Source organism: Pongo abelii, chromosome 11 (assembly GCF_028885655.2).
Source record: "Pongo abelii isolate AG06213 chromosome 11, NHGRI_mPonAbe1-v2.0_pri, whole genome shotgun sequence".
Taxonomy (NCBI): Eukaryota; Metazoa; Chordata; class Mammalia; order Primates; family Hominidae; genus Pongo; species Pongo abelii.
This window is the reverse complement of record NC_071996.2, coordinates 138,592,837-138,614,441: the sequence shown is the minus strand read 5'-3', so window position 1 is coordinate 138,614,441 and position 21,605 is coordinate 138,592,837. Positions and strand designations below refer to the sequence as shown.

Sequence of the window (21,605 nt, the reverse complement as noted above, 5' to 3'; positions counted from 1 at the left end):
ACAATGACTGGCTGTTTGCATTTGGAAGCAATCAGCCAAATAAACACTGTGTCCAGCTCCAATTTTGAGCTCCACGGGGTTGTCAGATCAGACTGTCCATAGAGAATTTGGATGGCCCAGCAATGGGATCCTTCCTTCCCTCTTTCCTTGCTTCCTCTTCCATTCCTTCTTTCCTACTCAATGTTCAGTGCGCTAACCCCTATACTGCCTGCCAGGGATGCAATGGTGAGCACAGCCAGGTGGGATACCACCCAGAATCTCATGGGGAGGTAGCATTAAGGAAACAGTTATATTAAAGATGGTGTAGGCTCATGCCTGTAATCCCAGCACTTTGGGAGGCCAAGGCAGGAGGAAGGCTTGAGGCCAGAAGTTTGAGATCAGCCTGGTCAACATAGTGAGACCCTATCTCTACAAAATATTTTAAAAATCAGCTGGGCTTGTTGGTGCATGACTGTAGTCCCAGCTACTCGGGAGGCTGAACAATGGGAGGATATCTTGAGACCAGGAGACTATGGCGGCAGTGAGCTATGATGGTGCCACTGCACTCCAGCCTGGGTGGCAGAGCGAGACACTGTCTCAGAAAAAGAGAAAAGAAAGACGACGTAATTATAAAACAAGGTAAGTTGTCCAGAGTAAAGGGTTATGGGGCCTGTGACACTTTAACAAAGAAGCCTCCAGGGGTTCAGAGGGCATCCCTAGGGAAGTGTTAGAGGGAATGACCTAGGGGAGGGGGAGGAAGGGGTGTGATGGAGAGAGTCATCTCCGGGGATGGGACCCCACCGACAGCCAGAGAACCAAGAGCAGCTCCCAGATGTGCTTTTTCATGTGTGAAATGTGACCCTTCCGTTCATCTTGTTCTCACAGAGGCCTCTGCTAAGGAAGTGACATCCAGCTTGACAAGATGTTATTTTGAGTCCTCTGCAGTCCATTCAGATAAGAGATTCTGGCTGCCTCTAATCAGAGTGACCAGGCCAGGCAGTCACCCGGTAAATGTAGGCTGACTTTAACAATGGCACTTGCGGGCCCCTGCATTTTTGATTGCATATCTCTTTAATTTTTTATACAGCTCCCACAAGGACATTTTAAAGCTTTACAAGCTGTTTGCAGGATGCCTCAAGATACTCGAAAGCATCAGACTACGTGAAATATACCTGTTTTAAAATATTGTAGAGAGAGCTGTGATAAACAAAGCATATGTTAAAGAAACATGGCTTTCAATTTATCCTCACAACCTTAATGGAAGAACTAATATTTTCCCAAATTACAGCTTTTGAATTGCCTTACCGCTATTTCTTTGGGTGTATAGAAAATGTAAATCAAAGGTACTTCACATAATTTTTTAAAATACCATCTTGTGTAACAATGAAAGAGTAGCCATGATCCAAAATCATTCTCCAATAATTTCTCATAAAAGGCTGAACAAGTATCTGTGTATTTTGGATTTTCTCTATTGGAAACTAAAAAAGAAACCTTCCTTTTTTTCTTAGACTGTGGGTTCTTGCAAAGATATACTCAATTATTTTGCCTCATGTATTAAGTCATATAAATTTTCTGATTCCGGCAATTTCCACCACATTCAGAACAATCATTTCATTGCAATAAACAAGAGGGAAAATTTGGAGACTGTACTTTCCAGTAACATCTATTTAAAATACAAAGGTCTCAGGTTAAAATTTTGGAATTAATGTAAAGAACACGGAAAATTTTCAAGGAAGAGAATGCTTTTAAGTTTATATTCATAATAGTTTCTGGTGAAATGTTACTATCAATTAGTAAGTTATTGTCCTTTGGAGAAATATCACACTGCAAATATTCCATTCTTGTTTTTCTTTCTTTTTTTTTTTTTTTTTTTTTGAGATGGGGTCTTATTCTGTCACCCAAGCTGGAATGCAGTGGCACTATCATAGCTCACTGCAGCCTTGAACTCCTGGGCTCAGAGGATCTTCACATCTCAACCTCCCCAGTAGTTGGAACTACAGGTGCTAGCCACCGTGACTGGCTTTTTTTTTTTTAATTAAGTTTTTTTATTTCCGTAGGTTATTGGGGAAGAGGTGGTGTTTGGTTACATGAATAAGTTCTTTACTGGTGATTTGTGTGATTTTGGTGCACCCATCACCTGAGCAGTATACACTGAACACAATTTGTGGTCTTTTTTTTTTTTTTTGAGATGGAGTCTCGCTCTGTTACCCAGGCTGGAGTGCAGTGGCGCAATCTCGGCTCACTGCAAGCTCCGCCTCCCTGGTTCACTCCATTCTCCTGCCTCAGCCTCCCGAGTAGCTGGGAATACAGGCGCCCGCCACTACGCCCGGCTAATTTTTTGTATATTTAGTAGAGACGGGGTTTCACCGTGTTAGCCAGGATGGTCTCGATCTCCTGACCTCATGATCCACCTGCCTCAGCCTCCCAAAGTGCTGGGATTACAGGCGTGAGCCACTGTGCCCGGCCAATTTGTGGTCTTTTATGCCTCATCTCCTTCCCACCCTTTCCCCCTGAGTCCCCAAAGTCCATTGTGTTATTCTTATACCTTTGCATTCTCATAGTTTAGCTCCCACTTTTGAGTGAGAACATATGATGTATGGTTTTCCATTCCTGAGTTACTTCCCTCAGAATAATAATCTCCAATCTTTCCATATCGCTGTGAATGCCATTAATTCATTCCTTTTTATGGCTGAGTAGTATATGTATATATATGAGATACATGTATATATCTCACAGTTTCTTTTTCCACTCGTTGATTGATGGGCATTTGGGTTGGTTCCATGTTTTTGCAATTGTGAATTGTGTTGCTATAAACGTGTGTGCAAGTATCTTTTTCGTATAATGACTTCTTTTCCTCTGGGTAGATACCCAGTAGTGGGATTGCTGGATCAAATGGTAGTTCTCCTTTTAGTTCTTTAAGGAATCTCCATACTGTTTTCCATAGTGGCTGCACTAGTTTATATTCCCACCAGCAGCGTAGAAATGTTCCCTGTACATCACATCCATGCCAACACCTATTATTTTTTGATTTTTTGATGGTGGCCATTCTTGCAGGAGTGAGGTAGTATTGCATTGTGGTTTTGATTTGCATTTCCCTGATCGTTAGTGATCTTGAGCATTTTTTCATATGTTTGATATTCATTTGTATATCTTCTTTTGAGAATTGTCTATTCATGTCCTTAGCCCACATTTTGATGGGTTTATTTTTTCTTGCTAATTTGTTTGAGTTTGTCGTAGATTCTGGATATTAGTCCTTTGTCAGATGTATAGATTGTGAAGATTTTCTCCCACTGTGTGGGCTGTCTGTTTACTCTGCTGACTGTCCCTTTTGCTGTGCAAAAGCTCTTTAGTTTAATTAAGTCCCAGCTATTTATCATTGTTTTTATTGCATTTGCTTTTGGGCTCTTGGTCATGAAATCCTTGCCTAAGCCAATGTCTAGAAGGGGTTTTCCAATGTTATCTTCCATAATTTTTATAGTTTCAGGCCTTAGATTTAAGTCCTTGATCCATCTTGAGTTGATTTTTAAGTAAGATGAGAGATGAGGATCCAGTTTCATTCTCCTACATGTGGCTTGCCAATTATCCCAGCACCATTTGTTGAAAAGGGTGTCCTTTCCCCACTTTCTGTTTTGTTTGCTTTGTTGAAGATCAGTTGGCTGTATTTGGGTTTATTTGTGGATTCTGTATTCTGTTCCATAGGTCTATGTGCCTATTTTTATACCAGTACCATGCCGTTTTGGTGACTATGGCCTTATAGTATAGTTTGAAATCAGATAACATGATGCCTCCAGATGTGTTCTTTTTGCTTATTCTTCCTTTGGCTATGTGGGCTCTTTTTTGGTTCCGTATGAATTTTAGGATTGTTTTCTTCTAATTCTGTGAAGAATGATGATGGTATTTTGATGGGAATTGTGTTGAATTTGTAAATCACTTTTGGCAATATGGTCATTTTCACAATATTGATTCTACCCATCCATGAGCATGTGATGTGTTTCCATTTGTTTGTGTCATCTATGATTTCTTTCAGCAGTGTTTTGTACTATTCCTTGTAGAGATCTTTCACCTCCTTGGTTAGGTATATTCTGAAGTATTTTATTTTTTTGCAGCTATTGTAAAAGGGGTTGATCCATGCAGTTATCCTGCATAGAAAAGGCTTAAAATTCAAGGAAACTCACAGGAATAAAGTTGATCTTACTTCATTCGACTTGAACTCTGTGTAGATGGAAGTCTTGTGCCCCACATGCAGTCACTCTCTACACTCTTAAAGACTTATTTGGTCATTTGGTTCAAGATCATTTCTTGTCGATTCAGCTCCCACTTTCTCGGTCAATCCACCAGACTCATTCTCTGCTCCACCTGTGTCATGTAGTTTTATCAAAATAAAATTTGAGTAGTTAAAAATTGTGTCAGTAACTTCATCTTAGATTCCAGTGGCACTAGCAAATGCAGGTTGTGAGTCATACCCTCTGGCTGCACCTTCACAATGGGGTATTAGGCCAGTTTTTAGCCCCAGTTGATCCAGGAATCTGTGCTTGCCAGCTCACAGGGGAACAAAGCCATACATGGCAGACTCCACTCTGGGCCTGAATGATTTCTCTACACTTCTATTCTTCCCAACAAGCAGCACCTCTAGGGGTACATGGTTAGATTGTAACCAATGAGTGAACCTAATCCTCCCCACCTCACCCCAGGCTCCCTATAACCAGGGGCAGCCATGGGGCACAGCTCTGCTAATGCAATACAACAGAATTCCACTGAATGCAGTCACCTGCAAGGTCTTTGTTTCCCTTTCACAAAGAGACAGACTGAGCTGGCAGAGCCCCTCCCCTTCCTCCTGCCTGAAAAATGGGCCTGACACCCAGAGGTGCAGCAGCTGTCTTGACTGTGGGACAAAGCTACACTCTAAGGGAGGCTATGCATTCTGAGGAAGGGACGCTCACCCATCCTGGACAACACATTAGGTGAGAAAATGAAACCCTTTCTTTGCCACATCTGCTCTTGGTTGGGTTCCTGCTGCAGCCAGTGGAATGCAATCCTGCAGACTGGTAGAGGTGCAGGTGCCTGTTGTGGGTGTGCTTTGCCTGATGTGTATTTGCTGAGAACATCTGGGCAAGGTGTGCCTGGGCATCACAGCCAGTGAGTTGGTCCCTGGAGACTAATGGCCTCACACCTTCATTTTGTTTAGCTTTGTACGAGACAGTCCCTCACCAATACTCATTAACATTTGAACAATATACTGACATCCTCCTTTTCCTACCTCCAGGCTAATGGTTATTAAGTTTTGTGGATCACGAGCCTGTGTGAGACTCTATTAAAAACTCTCGTGGATCACGAACCTGTGTGAGAATCTATAAAAAAATTCTGGATAACCTCCTCAGAAGATGCACAGGCCAAAATTAACAAAACACTTGTGCATCATTTTGAGGGTTTCATAGACCCCCTGATATGGTTTGTCTGTGTCCCCACCCAAATCTCACCTTGAATTATAGCTCCCATAATTCCCATGCGTCGTGGGAGGGACCTGGCAGGAGAAAATAGAATCATGGGAGTGGTTTCCCCCATACTGTTCTCATGGTAGTGAATAAGTCTTATAAGATCTGATGGTTTTAGAGGGGAAACCCCTTTAGCTTGGTTCTCATTCTCTCTCTTGTCTGTTGCCATGTAAGATGTGCCTTTCGCCGTCCACCATGGTTGTGAGGCCTCCCCAGCCATGTGGAACTGTGAGTCCATTAAATCTCTCTTTATTTATAAATTACCCAGTCTCGGGTATGTCTTTATCAGCAGCATGAAAACGGACTAATACACCCCCTAAAGCCCATCCATGGACCCTGGCTGCAGAAGTCTTGTAGGCATACACAATTAGTTTTGATTATCTGTCTGTATATGCCCACTTTGTTGATTAACAACATGTTAATTAGGTACTTGTTTGATTTTTAATTTTGCAAATTGGGATATTTGCTCTATTCCTTCAGTACTTACAGCCAATTCTAAATTGCTCTCATTTCATAAATTATCTGTTGCAAAAAAGTCTGTAGAATTATGAAAATTACATTGGCACTGAGAAAGATGCTAAACAACATAAAAGGATACACAGTGGAAACTGGGTCCTTCTCCAAATGTTGATCTGCAGGTCCCAGCAAACCCATCACTAAGTTTCTTGAGTGTCACTTTAGAAATACTTCACGTACAGCTCTATTTTTTTTTCTTTCTCTATAAATGAGATATTTTATACTCACTGCTCTCTTTTTTCCTCTTACTGTATCTTGGAAAGCCTTTCACACCAATAATTATAGAGCTGCCTTTTCCCTTTTAATAGTGGAGCAGGATGCCATTGTATAAATGTAGTGCAAGCTATTTAACTACTCCATTATTGATAGACATTTACGTTGCAGCAAATTTTAAAATCACTCTTGGTTCAGGAGGTCTGTGGGCTGTCTCCATGCCAGCCATCGGAGTGTGCAGAGAGAATACAAACTAATTATATCTGCTTGGCCAAAGGAAATGAAAAACAAAAAGCATCAAATCGACGGCAAATCTTTCTCCACTTCTTACTGTCCTCTTCATGTCAGGAGTGAGAAATTACAATTTTTGCTATTTATCCCTTTGGAATAAGTCCCTATTGATTTCTCCTGCTGGGGTTTTTGACTTAGAAAACTATCACCTGAGCATGATGGCAGCAGGATACTGCATGCACATTAGAGCTTTGGAGCTGCATTTAGATCTCAGCTCCACACTTCCTAGCTGTGTGACCTTGGGAAAGTTACTTAACCCCTCTGTGCCTCACTTTTTTTTTAAATTATACTTTAAGTTCTGGGGTACATGTGCAGAACGTACAGGTTTGTTAATTCTGTCTACTTTACAGGCTATTGCCAGAGTCACATGAGCTAAAAATCTCTAAAGTGCTTAGGACTGTGATGGGCACAGGGTAAGTGCTAAGTGAGCCGTGGCTGTTATTAGTCCAGGTGGCCTAGGAATAAAACTGGAGCCACTTTTGCCTCTGTAGTCGTGGTATTGCCCAGGGTAAGGAATGCCAGGAACTGGGCTTGTCTCAGAACCCTCCTTGACCCTGGTGGAGACACACACACAGACACACAGACACACACACACACACACACACACACACACACGAACACCTCACCTGCATACCTCCCAGGGACTTACAGAGGCCTACTACGCAGGTACCAGTGTGCAAAAGGGACGTGGGCAAAGTCCTGTCTGAAGATTGGCATCAGCCAGATGTGAGGACTGTGGATCTGCCCATGTGGTACCTTCCACAGAGACAGGGAGCCTCTGTCCATCCAAACAGCCATGGCCCTTAGTCCCTGAACACATAGCCTCAGGTCAGCCCCAGGCCTTAGCCTGGCCAGGGGCACACACTGTCCTGTTTCGGAGTTTCCAGCAAGGGGATAAAAATCACTCTCTCAGGCCAGGCGCGGTGGTTTATGCCTATAAACCCAGCACTTTGGGAGGCCAAGATGGGCGGATCACAGGAGGTCGGAAGTTCAAGACCCGCCTGATCAACATGGAGAAACCCCATATCTACTAAAAATACAAAAAATTAGCTGGGTGTTGTGGTGCATGCCTGTAATCCCAGCTACTCGGGAGGCTGAGGCAGGAGAATTGCTTGAACCCAGGAGGCGGAGGTTGCGGTGAGCCGAGATCGCACCATTACACTCCAGCCTGGGCAACAATAGCAAAACTCCGTCTCAAAAAAAAAAAGAAAAAAAAATCACTCTGTGATGCACAGAAAGCCTGAGACAGACACTAGGTAGAGAGGGGTCCATTGCTAAGCCCTGGCTGGCTTCTTTATCCCTCTCAGCAGGGGCAGCCCAACAGGTCCCAGTCACGTGGTCTGCATCAAGAGGGCTCCCTGAACACAACTGCCTGGATTTTAATTAAAGTTCAGCAGGAGGTGACTGCAAATCCGAGGATGATTGGAAGCCAGGAGGTGCAGAGGGAAGAGGCTGGAGCTGTGGCTGCTGAAATATTTAGAAATCACAAACAGAATCCCCCTCCTCCCCTCCTCTGGTGACATGGAAGTCATTTGTTTCTTTTCTATCTAGAATTTTACCAAAAAAAAAAAATCAAAACTGGAGCTTGTCCTCACACTTTAGGACATGGAAGAATCCGATGGAAAGCTTGCTAAAATGCAGATTCCTGGGCCTCCACAGGCATCGGATTCAGGAGGCCTGGGAAAGCCTTGGAAGCTGCATTTTTAGCAGGCTTTCTCCGGCTGAGTTTTTTTCAGGAGCTCCATGGGCTACACTTGAAGACACAGACGAGTGGTCACAGCAACTATGCTTTCAGAATGATATTAAATAGTGGAATTCTTTCATTTTCTCCAGATTACTAGGCTGGTAGCCAGTCGGCCTCCTCTCAGAGCTGTGAATGAAAGAAAATACGTGGAAATCCAAGATAATAATTATATTTCAACCAGAGCTCTGCTGTAATCTGGCTGACTTGCAAAATACCCAAATAAGAGAATTTTATAAAAATTTCAATAATGCGGCTGGGTGCCATGGCTCGTGCTTGTAATCCCAGCATTTTGGGGGTTTGAGGTGGGAGGATGGTTTGAGGCCAGTAGTTCGAGACCAGCCTAGGAAACATGGCAAGACCTCATCTCCACTAAAAGTTAGAAAAGAAAAAATTTAGCCTGGCATGGTGGTGGCACACAGCTGTGGTCCCAGCTACTTGGGAGGCTGCAGTGGTAGGATCACTTGAGCCCAGGAGGTTGAGGCTGCAGTGAGCCGTGATGGTGCCACTGCACTCCAGCATGGGCAACAAGAAAGAGACTCTGCCAAAAAAAAAAAAAAAAAAAAAAATTCAGTAATGTAAGGAAACCATATTTTTAAAAAAATTTATTTATTTATTTATTTTAGAGATGGGGTCTCATTATATTGCCCAGACCGGCCTCGAACTCCTGGCTTCAAGCAATGCTCCCATCTCAGCCTCCCAAAGTGTTGGGATTACAGGCGTGAACCACTGTGCCCAGCCTAGAAAACATATTTTTAAGACATTTTGAAAATATTGATACTAATAATGACACTAAGAAACTGCTTTGTTTGAAGTGAAGTGTGAGTAACCATACAAAGCTCTTTCATTGAAGGAGAGAAAGCTGCCTGACTACATCAAAGGACTTTAATATTTGAAGTAGAATTTTGGAATATTGTTACATGCACGTCACAAACAGAAAATGGAATTGTTTTTGCTTGGATATGAATTTCTGAATGCAAAAAAAATTATCCTTGTTTTGATATTCTTGTGCCTGGCATAGTGACATCAGCCTTTGGTATATCTCTGTATATTTTGTACAAACCTAATATTTGAAAAATGATAGCTGTCTCCCAGGTCCTGGGAAAAAATCCATAAATCTCCAGGGTCTGTGTGAATTATTTTTAAGTAGGTCAAGTGCCCTGAGTCCCTCAACACACATCCCCTTTCCTGTCTTTAATTTCTCAGCTCATCTATCACGTGGAAAATGTGATAATGAAGACTATATAAAGGTGTTGTACAAAGCTCCTGGAAGAACTGGAATCTGACTTTCTAAAGAGATTTTTAACGCATAATTATATACTTATGAATTCACCGGCTGTGCAAAGAATCCACCCTGCCCAGCACTCCTATAAACAGGCACAGAGTTGCGTTTGTACCTGTCAATGTTACAGGTTGTTATGCTGATCTGTCGGTGTGAATGTTGCTGTAAATTCCTCATTCTGTGTATGTTGGTTCTAACCAGGCTCAGGATAAAAAATGTAAGTGACTCAGTTCTCTGGACCTTTTCTCTCCTAGACAAAAAGGATGGCTCTGAGCCTCCTGGAGTTGCCAGGCAACCTCCCTACCCCACCTCTACCTGCCTTGGGCTAGCTCACGTGTTAGGGGACTGTTCAGAGAGAACTTTCAACACCCAGAAAGCTCACCTGAGGCTACAGATGTCCACCAAGTGTACCCACACTTGCTATTCTCGCCTACGTGGAATCATCTACACCCTGGGTGTGAAGTGATTTTGCACTTCGAGTGCAGAAAAATATGTGGGTGTGTGAAAAATAAAGCAAGCACTTGTTATTCCAAAGTGTGTTTCAGCTGAGTTAAACATACGTAACATTATAGCGGGAAGACCAACAAACTAAAAACGAGTAGAGATGAAACTTTCTAGAACACGGTCTGTATTCACCCACAAAATATGTATTTGTTTGATTAAGAAAGAAGGAGTCGGCTGGGGGTGGTGGCTCACGCCTGTAATCCCAGCACTTTGGGAGGTAGAGGCGGGCAGATCACAAGGTCAGGAGTTCGAGACCAGCCTGGCCAACCTAGTAAAACCCCGCCTCTACTAAAAATACAAAAAATTAGCCAGGCATGGTGGTGGGCACCTGTAATCCCAGCTACTCCGGGGGCTGAGGCCGAAGAATCACTTGGACCCAGGAGGCAGAAGTTGCAGTGAGCCGAGATTGTGCCACTGCACTCCAGCCGGGGCGACAGTGCGAGAATCCGTCTCAATAAAAAAAAGAAAGGAGCACCACAAGGTACTCACAAAGCTATTCAGGCACTGGGACCTGGCCTCCATGCCCCTGAGGGAATTTCTCTGAAGATTTCATTCATCCAAGAATGTATTGAGTGTGAGGTTAAATTTATTGAGTGTGAGTCCAGCGCTGTGACATCCTCCTTGTCCAGTTCACAGTCTGTGGGGTACACCAGGCAAAGACTCAGCTGTGATACAGAGAGATTCAAGTTCTACTTGTGGTGAGGTCAGAGAGTTATGGGAAAACAAAGGAAGGACCTTTTGCAGAGGCAGCATCTGAGAAGACTCACCTAGGAGCGTGATTTGCAGAGCTGAATCCTGAAGGAGTAAACAGAGCAGGAAGTCAAGGTGTTCATTTGAAGGCAACAAAATTGCCAAGTGTTGATTCTCCACCAAAGGGGCTTATTAAAGGAGACTTGGGCAATTCACAACAGGGTTGGGAGAGCTGAGCTCCACACTCAGTGCTAAGCTTCCAGGAACCCTGTCCAGAACTGGCCTGGTGACAAAAGCGTGGCTGCAGTGGGCGTGCGTGGCACTAGAGCAAACTGCCATGGCCGTGTGTCCCCCATGGACTCTCGGCCGGGTCAGGAGCTCACCCCCGGACCACTGCTGCCCTGACGCTCCCGCCAGCTCTCTTCCCTCCTTCTGCATGAATCAGAGCCTCAGAGTCCAAGCTCCACGTGGTGGATTCTGGTCATACGCTTATATTTAGCTGCTAGGGAAGCTGTGAGTTTGTGTTTTAAGGGTCCCAAATATAGCAAGAGAGTTTCCAAGATGCTGAGCACACAGAAGATATGACAAAGGCCACCCTCCCAGTGAGGGCAGAAATAGCCACAAGGGCAGACAGCCGTGGAAATGCGGCAGGCAGGCATCCCGTCTCTCCCTCCCTGTGTTCAACAAGACAAGTCCGGAACAACGTGTGATATATTATTGGCCAGCCTTTCAGCTTGCCAAGCAAGGCATTAAAACACCAGAACAACTCCTGCCACTACAATCCCCTGTCACCTTCAGTCACCACAATATAGGACATTTTAACACCAGAAAGGAGTGAAGGGCTTAATCTCAGGATCAGAGACAGTTATTTGATTTGCATCAATGTAGCTTCATGAAAATCCTCTGTGTGCTGTCTTTTCTTCTCTCACTTTTCATGTACCAGTGAAAGCTTCATCGGGACCCACAATGACCTCCAAGCTGGCATTTGGGAGCCTCCATTCATCGGCTTAAACCAGGGGACTGCTGATGGCAGAGGCTAAGCAGGAGAGGGGTATGAATCCTTTTTTTTTTTTTTGAGTCAGAATCTTGTTCTGTTGCCTAGGCTGGAGTGCAGTGGCACAATCTCGACTCTCTGCAGCCTCCGCCTCCTGGGTTCAAGCGATCCTCCCACTTCAGCCTCCCTAGTAGCTGGGATTACAGGAGTGTGCTATCACACCCGTCTAATTTTTTGTGCTTTTAGTAGAGATGAAGTTTCACCATGTTGGCTAGGTTGGTCTTGAACTCCTGATCTCAAGTGATCCACCCACCTCAGCCTCCCAAAGTTCTGGGATTATAGGTGTGAGCCAGTGCACCCAGCCTGAATCCACTTTTTAATTTATTTTATATTTTATTTTATTTTAAGACGGAGTCTTGCTCTTGTCGCCCAGGCTGGAGTGCAGTGGCGTGATCTCTGCTCACTGCAACCTCCACCTCTCGAGTTCAAGTGATTCTCCTGCCTCAGCCTCCCAAGTAGCTGGGATTATAGGCACACACCACCACACCCAGCTAATTTTATATTTTTAGTAGAGACAGGGTTTCACCATGTTAGTTAGGCTAGTCTCAAACTCCTGACCTCGTGTGACCCACTCACCTTGGCCTCCCAAAGTGCTTGGGATTACAGGTGTGAGCCACCGTGCCTGGCCTGAATCCATTTTAGAAGGACCTCTCTGGGGGCCATGGAGGATGAGCTGATGGGACAAGGCTGGAATTGCAGTTACAGGGAGAGGTGACAGTGCACAGAAGTACAGCAGTAGCCGTGGAGAGGGAAGAAAAGAGGTGGAAGGCAGTTGAATCAGACGCCTAATGACCAACTCAATGGGTGGATACATGAGGGGCTGCTGACCAGGTTTCTACATATTTTTACCTTTTCTTCTCACTGGCCGTCTCTCAAAGGCCTTTACCCTCAGGTCCATGATCTTCCAGCTACACCTTAGATCCTCCCATTCAGAGCCCAGTCCTAGATCTGCTTCCCCTCCCGCTCCCCCATCTATGTCTTACTCAGCTTCTCCCCCGACCACAGCCTCCACCCCTCCTTTCCCCCCGTCCAGCAAAGCTGTTCAACACAGCCTGGGCCACATTCTCCCAGGACACCAGTCCCTCTTGGCCCAACCCACTCCTGTCCAGCCAAACGGCAGACTGAGTTGACCCTCCCTCCTCCGTCTCTGTCTGCCTTCTCCATTCCTGGGACTCTTCAGGCCGAGCCAGGCGTTGCCTGAAGGTCCCATGGCCTCTGCCTGCCTGTCTGCCATTCCAGGCTGCTCACCTCTGGCCCGTCTTCCCATCTCCCTTAGTCCATTTGCGCTGCTCTAACGAATGCCCAGCGCTGGGTGGTGTCAAGACAACAGAAATGTATTTCTTAGTTTGGAGGCTGGGAGGCCAAGATCACAGCTTGGGCAGGTTCGTGGGCTGGTGAGAGCTGCTCTCTGCTTCCAAGACGGAGCCTTGCTACCGTCAAAGGGGAGGAATGCTGTGTCCTCAGCGGCAGGGCAGAGGGGCAAGTGTGCCAAACGCTACTTGAAACCTGTTTTTTTGTTTGTTTGTTTGTTTTTTGAGACGGAGCTTCGCTCTTGTTGCCTAGGCTGGAGTGCAATGGTGCGATCTCGGCTCACCGCAACCTCCGCCTCCCAGGTTCAAGCAATTCTCCTGCCTCAGCCTCCCAAGTAGCTGGGATTACAGGCATGCTCCACCATGCCTGGCTAATTTTTTGTATTTTTAGTAGAGACGGGGTTTCACCATGTTGGCCAGGCTGGTCTTGAACTCCTGACCTCAGGTGATCTGCCTGCCTCGGCCTCCCAAAGTGTTGGGATTACAGGTGTGAGCCACCGCGCCCGGCCAAAACCTCTTTTTTTAAGGGCCGTAATCGCATTCCCGACGGCAGCAGCCTTCCTGATCTCATCACTCTTTAAAGACCCACGTCTTCATCCCACTGCACTGGGCATTACTTTTTAACACCTGGTGTTTTTAGACACATCCAAACCATAGCTCATCCCACTCTAATCCCCCCTTGCCCTTTTAAAAGCAACTTACACTCCAGCTTCTCTGAGCTGCTCACTCTTCCCCAGACTTCACCTCACTGGGGAGGCCTTCCAGGCTACCCTGCTCCAGCCTTGCCCCAGCCAGTGAATCACTGATTTTTCTTCCTAGCACCTCCCTCTCCCTGATCATATGAATTTAGTTCGTTCCTATTTCCCCACTAGCATGTGGGCTCCATGGAGACAGGGACCCTAACCCCGGGCCTAGAACAATGCCTGGCAAATAGAAAATCAGTGTCTATCAATTAATAAACACCTCTCCCTGCCCTTTCTGTATCTTCTCAGGACCCCACCCTGCCTTGGGAGGCTCTTCTCACAGCCTTGGCATACTCAGCCGCGGTAGCATCCAAATCTCCATCACACAGCAGGCGCTCTCCTCTTCCTCAAGCACTTTCTCTGTCCACTGATGACAGTGCTGCCGTCTCCCTTGAATTTCAGGTGTTTGTTCCTGGGTCTTTTCTTCTTCCTTTTTTTTTGAGACGGGGTTTTGCTCTGTCACCCAATCTCGGCTCACATTGGCAACCTCCACCTCCATGGTTCAAGCGATTCTCGTGTCTCAGCCTCCTGAGTAGCTGGGATTACAGGCACTTGCCACCATGCCTGGCTAGTTTTTGTATTTTTAGTAGAGACAGGGTTTCACCAAGTTGGCCAGGGTGGTCTCGAACTCCTGACCTCAAGTGGTCTGCCTGCCTCTGCCTCCCAAAGTGCTGGGATTACAGGCATGAGCCACTGCTCCCGGCCTGCTCGTGTGTGTTGATCTTCGTTATTGGATACAAACTCCTAGAGGCCCAGGAACCATCTCTTTTCTCCTTTGCTGTCCCTTGGACCCTCTGTGTGCCCAGGACTGACATGGGCCGACCTGTCTCTGATGAGCAGCGAGTCAGCCCTCCATCACACTGCCCGTAGCTCACTAAGACGTATGCTGCACCCTCCCAAAATGAAAATTACATTGAAAGTTGTAATATATATATATGACATAAGCACACAGATTTTTTAAAAAGCCAATTGAAATGGAAAATTAAGAAAGATGACTTTAGATATTTAAAAAGTCACAAGCGCAACCAATTAATTTCTTCACATTTTCCTTCTCCCTCATTAAGCAGAAAATTCTATCAGAGAAGTAAAGCTTTAAAAATACAATTCTTGCTAGCCTGGAGCAGAAAATACTAATACAAGCATTTAAAAAATGTGTATAGCAAATCTGGGTGACTTCAGTTTCCTAAGGACGAGCTCTTTTTTCTTTAATAAAGGGAAAACACTACATCTTTATTTTCATTAACCTGAACATTGGCGCTTCCTTCCAGAATGCACCTAGGCAAGGAACCTCTCTAATATTAGGAGTTCCTGTGATGTGCCAAACATAGAAATCTCTGATATTTTTATTTCCATCAATGCTTTTGCAGGTATCTAAATGCTCATCACTATTTTGAGTTTCCGGGGGATGTAAGATGAACTACTAGATTGTGTTATTTAATGCATAAAGAAGTACATATATTACACCACAATTTCTAAAAATCGTTGGTAATTGTATGTAAACATAATTGCTTTCATCTGTGATCTCAGGGTTTTTATGTGCATTTCCATAATACTGAGGAGTTTATAGCCTTTATCAAACTGCCAGAGGGGTTGACCTATAGCACAGAAAGAGCTAAGTTGTTCATTTCAATCTATTTTACATAAAGCCAAATTTTATTGCAGCATAAATCATGGACCAAACTGACAATGTTTCCCTCATGCCGGAAAATGATTCATTGAGGAATATAATGGTTCTTGGTATACACTTCAATGAGCTCCATCCCTGCAAGCTTCCTCTTTGACCTCTTAAAATCCAAGCTGGTTTTGATGCATTCATTGGTGGACAACTTTTCGCTCATCTCTTACACTGGTTGTAAACACAGCATGAAACCCATTCTATTCACTCCAATAGCCAAAGCCATCTTATTTGGAGATGGATTTCTATTGCAGAGATAGGAACAATTCCTTCAAGAAACCAATATTGATTGTGCTAGGCTCTTGGGATTCAGAGATGAGCCAGGACAAGGTCGCTGTCCTTAAGGAGCTCAGTGTGTGACTCTGCCAGGTGGGGAAGGAAAGGTGCCACAGCCTGGACACAGCTTAGACCAACACAGGGAGGTTTACAAAAAGACGGTCAAGGGAGTGCTGGAGGAAGTCCGTGTATGCGAGGACACAGCAAAGCGGGTGAGCCCAGAGTTGACCACACAGCAGGATGCACGAGGGGCTCCTGTGAAAGGAGTCCTTTGTCCTATGGATAGGGGAGGACAGAATTGGAGGGAGGACCAGGGGGAAGGTGTTGGAGGAGCTTGGTCAAAAAGAAAGAGTATGAGCATCAAGGAAAAAAAGAAAGTCTTAATTCTGGTCATGGCAGTAGGAATGGTTGTGAAACCTATGAGTTGCTGGAATCTGGACCACTGATGGGGAAAGGTCCCAGGACCGAGTCTGAGCTTGGGCACTACTGTAGGGTGATGGATACTCAGAGGGACTGGGGGCTGGAGGGTTACAAAATAACTGACTTGACACATGCCCCAAGTGACTTGACAGAAAGATGACCAGGTGCAGACCAAGGCAAGAATTAATCAGGGACAAAATTGTCCTTTCCTCGAGAAGTCAGAGCCTAATTCTTTTCTAACTAAATCTTTTCTCCTGAATGAGGTCCTAAAGAACACCTACAAATACCATAACATCATGTTAATTATCATTCTCAACAACGTCAATGTCAAAATCAATATCAATGAAAAACTGGAGGTTTAACTGAACTGCTTGGGCTGGCCTCAGAGGAGTATTAGGGAGAAAAGTCATTTATATTCAGACTGGTATTGACCAATTGTGAACACGCGTAGGCCAAGAAAAAATAGTGTGAAAGGGATGTTCTTGTTGCCGGAAATAATCTGGCTGTGACCATCTCACACCAGTTAGAATGGCAATCATTAAAAAGTCAGGAAACAACAGGTGCTGGAGAGGATGTGGAGAAATAGGAACACTTTTACACTGTTGGTGGGACTGTAAACTGGTTCAACCATTGTGGAAGACAGTGTGACGATTCCTCAGGGATCTAGAACTAGAAATACCATTTGAGCCAGCCATCCCATTACTGGGTATATACCCAAAGGATTATAAATCATGCTGCTATAAAGACACATGCACATGTGTGTTTATTGCGGCACTATTCACAATAGCAAAGACTTGGAACCAACCCAAATGTCCAACAATGATAGAATGGATTAAGAAAATGTGGCACATATGCACCATGGAATACTATGCAGCCATAAAAAATGATGAGTTCATGTCCTTTGTAGGGACATGGATGAAGCTGGAAACCATCATTCTCAGCAGACTGTCGCAAGGACAAAAAACCAAACACCGCATGTTCTCACTCATAGGTGGGAATTGAACAATGAGAACACATGGACACAGGAAGGGGGACATCACACACCGGGGCCTGTTGTGGGGTGGGGGGAGGGGGGAGGGATAGCATTAGGAGATATACCCAATGTAAATGACGAGTTAACGGGTGCAGCATACCAACATGGCACATGTATACATATGTAACAAACCTGCACGTTGTGCACATGTACCCTAGAACTTAAAGTATAATGAAAAAAAAAAAAAAGACAGCATCTTTAACTTGGTTGCACCCTCGGCAATGAATAACACGGTTCTAAGCTTCAGTTTCCTTCTCTGAAAATAGGAATAATAATAAAATTAATAATAATATTTTTTAAAAAATAATAATCCGGCTGTGGTAGGGATGTTTCCCAGTTAAGAACAAGCTGCATTCCCTGCCAGCTTGTGGATTACATGATCATCTGGGTCTAATGTACCCGAGATGAGGGAAAGCAACACCAGCCACTCTAACAGGTAACTCTCACCTTCTCGGTGGCCAATCATAGTTTTATCTCTCTAGATACCGTGTGACAGATACTTTGCTGAACAGAGCTTACTGGGGGTCCCTAAGGGACCTGGGGTCCTTCTGTCTGCCCCCGCCTCACCTTTAGGGACTTGGAGTTCCTCCTGATCAGTTGGAAGAAGGGAGGATTTTTGGAAGGCTCCTCTGAGCCAGACTCAACAGCAGGTGGCCCATAGCATTTTGGTTCCCATCCCCCAGCTGGACCGCACCTGACTGCAAGGGAGATGGGGAAAGACAGCCCAGTTGCTGGCTCAGGAAGAGGATGGGTCTTGGGGGAACACGGCAGCCCATCAGAAGAGCTTTCTCCCTTTAAGAATTGCCTTCCTCCACCCTGGCTTTGCTTTGTGTTGGGCGGAGGGCACCAAGATAGATTAAACCTGATTTGTGCACCATTCTTCCCAAGCAGGCTATGCCCAAAGGGCCAGGCATGGAGCAGGGTGGTGGCTGAATTGTGCCTCTCAAAAAGACATGTCCAAGTCCTCAACCCCGCTGTGAATGTGACCCTACTTAGAAACAGGGTCATCATAGGTGTGATCAAGTTAAGATGAGGTCTTGATGGATTAGGGTGGGCTCTAAATCCTATGACTGGTATCCTTAGAGAGAGATTTAGTCACAGACACGGAGAACAAGCAACCATGTGATACCTTGATTTCAGACATCTGGCCTCAAAAACTGTGACAGCACACATTTCTGTTGTCCTAAGCCATGCAGGGCACTTTGTTATGGCAGTCCTCAGTTAAGGTTCCTGCCTGTCTTATTGGCTGTGTAAATTATGGGACCACATTGAGCCCTGTCCTCAACTGCAAAATGGGTATGAGGACCCAGCTGGTAGGTGATGCAGGGTGGAATTAACACAGGTACAAGCGGTGGAAAGCGTCCAGGTAACAAAGGGCTTATGCTCACTCCACAAGTCCCAGCCACGTGGAGGGTTTAGCCTCTCCTTGCCCCACGTACCCTGTGTCATCAACGCTGCCAACACACTGGTCCCCAGGTCTGGTCTGTTGGTCGTCTAGCTTGCTCCCACTCAGCCTTCAAGACTTGCATCAAAGTCATGTTCCCAAGAAAGATTTCCATAAGCCCCATTCCTCCCCCTACCTCCAGGTGGAGTTGGTCTCCATTAGGAGTCCTTCACTCCGTTCTCCCCCACAATACGGTCTTCCTGAAGCATGGTCTGCCCTTGTTTGCTCCAATCAGCACTTCAAGGCTGACGCCTGACACACAGAAATGACTCCATCCTAAACTTTCTATTGCGGGACTGGGGTTGCCAATTCACGGGACCCAGAAAACAGCAAGTCATCGATGTGTTTTCCTTTGGGTGCCTGGTATAACACCAATTCCCATTTGGTTAGTGGTGACTGAGTGACTCGTGTTTCAAGAGCAAATTAAATGAATAGCAAGAAAATAGACACCTGCCACACCAGCTGTCATACTGTCATCTAGGGGTGACTATTTTGGGGAGGCAGCCATTGGTCTATGTATAAATACTTACATTAGGTTTCATTTTTGTTTTATTTAAAGTCTGGTTGGGTACAGAAATCACACACACACTTAACAGGTTAAAATATCCAAATAAAATTTACTGCAACTTATGTAGAATTTTATTTGTGCTACAAGACACGTTGCATAGGAAACTATTTAAAGCCCCTGAGGAAAAAACATCCATGGTTTAAGGTGCAACTGGTTTTGTTTCTTCTTTGGGGAAAAGGTGATAGATGATCTCTGGGAGAAATTATGGGGTGGAGTTGAGAAGCACAATCGAAGGTTATATGGTGGGATGATTGGCGAATTGTGTGTCCTGGTTCTTGCAGCATAAAATAGCTAGTGTTTGTTCTTTTTTTCAGTCCGTTGGTCTTCAGTAGCTGAATAAGTAGCTATACAACGTTTCAGGCCAGTAAGGGAGTATACATTGATTATACTAAGGAAGTAACATGTTTCAAGAAAGCAGTTTTAGAGAATGAGATTCGGGATCCCAAATGGTCCCTGACAACTGCAGGCACACAGGATGTGTCCTGGCACGTTGCTGAGGATCACCTCACTCTACTGATTTGCCAGTATCAGTCCATCCTCCTGCTCCCTTCCAACATGTGACATCTACGACGCATTGTGAGATTCACACAGCATGTCTGCACCCTAAAGTTATTAATGCAACACTGTGCCAAGTTCCTGATTTTATGTGAGACACATTTTCATTTTTACAAAATGCTCATCTTGCTCAGATGATCTTTACATTGTACAAAAAATGGTTTCATCTAAACTATTACCTCTCTCCGAGGAGACACAGGTACACCAGGAAGGAAGAGGGGTTAAGCCTTAGATGAAATGAAATGCAGAGTTTGGCAAATGGCAGCTGGCACCTCTGCACATCAGCATAAGGCGTTGCTTGTGAGGCCAACAACAGCATCTGCAATAAGCATGAGAGAGTCGGTGGCCACCAAGGCTCTGATTCGGTCGTGAAGTTTTCTTCCTGTCCACAGAAGAGGCAGCAAACTCTATGGGAAGCACTGCTTTGACCCCAAGGAAAAAACAGTACAATGGCCTCGTAGCAGCAGGGACCACCTCACTCTCAAATGGCATTGTTCTTGTCAATGACTAATTGCACACTGGCAGGGGCCCTAAAGACTGTCAACTCAGGACTGCTTTCTAATCTATTGGCAGAAACAGCTCAGGGCACCTAAATGCTAATGCGGGACTTCACTCTGCCCACTGAAGCTCACCAAAGATTCACATATTCTATGGATGGTCATTTACTACGAGTGAGGCAAAGCACAGAAGACAATCAAATCCGAGGAGGGAGCAGGACCTGGGGCCTTCTCAGAAAGAATGAGCTGTACCCGTTTACTGAAAAGCCACTTTTTCCCACGTGATTCACCTTCTTACACATGAGGAGTGAAAGAGGTCCAATAAGTGTCTTTCCGGGCTGAGTGTTGAAATGCAAAGTGTGGCTGGGAATCAGAAATGCCCCCAGTGACCTTTAAATACCTATATACATCTCTAACATAATTTAAAAAGGTCTATAACAACATAAAAACCTCAACAGCCTGTGCCCCTATTAAGTTTTCTTTTAAACCTTTATGGTCCATAAAAAAATTAGATACCACCTTTCTCATAGATCCCTTCCCCCCATTCATTAAAAAAGTGATTTTAAATTTAAATTTATACTTAACAAATAGAAAGCTATGTGATTGGCAACAACCTGCAGTAGGCAGTCCCTTCAGGCCTCTCCCTCGATGGAGGAGGGCAGCGCATGATGGGTGTAGCTTAGCTGGCAGGCCCTACATCTGTCTGAGCAGCCGCCCCTTCCTCCCTCTTCAGCTCCGCTGTGACAGCAGGGCACCCAGGGCAGAAGAGGGCTTGCACTCCAGAGCAGCAGGAGGGGAGGGGACCCATTCAAATCACAAAGTCATCCTGGTCTGCAGGGCTGAAGGCGGCTGCTCTCAGAATGTCCAGGGAGTTCACCAAGATCAGAGTCCCAGTGAGGTGCTTCCAGCGCTTGGTGATGGGGTTTTTCATCTTGTCCAGGCCCAGGTGCAGCTCCTGGATGACATCCCGGTAGCTGTCCCCGATCTGATGGCTCCAGGTGAGTAAGAAGTCATACGCAGGCTTCCACATGGCCTGGGAGGTGGAGTCGTAAAAAACAAAAGAAGGGAGAGAGGAAGAAAGATTAGGAGACAGAACGAGATTTGTTCCTATTACTTGGTGCAGCTTCTGTAGTCACTATTTGGGATACTCTTTCATGAGTGAGACAAGCCCACAGAAGAAACAGTGGAACCATCTCGGGGCCAGGGTCAGCACATTCCAGAGGGAAAAGCAGGGCTTTGTGCAAGAGTAGGTGTGCAACAAATGAATAAACAGAAAGGATTTCTCTTTTCTTACAATCTTTATGGTACTTTCTCTCTGTGCC

At 45.1% G+C, this 21,605-nt stretch overlaps 1 protein-coding gene across 8 annotated transcripts in view; it reads right to left on the bottom strand.

Moving 5' to 3' along the window:
- Positions 1–19,260: 19,260 nt before the first annotated feature.
- Positions 19,261–21,605, bottom strand: part of SH3BP4 (SH3 domain binding protein 4) — a 103,590-nt gene continuing 101,245 nt past the window's right edge. For all 8 annotated transcript variants that reach the window (XM_009238261.4, XM_063713137.1, XM_063713139.1 and 5 more), the window contains one exon: positions 19,261–21,316. In XM_009238261.4, coding sequence (XP_009236536.3) covers positions 21,092–21,316 — 225 coding nt within the window. In that variant the 3' untranslated portion in view covers positions 19,261–21,091. The remainder of the gene's footprint in view (positions 21,317–21,605) is intronic.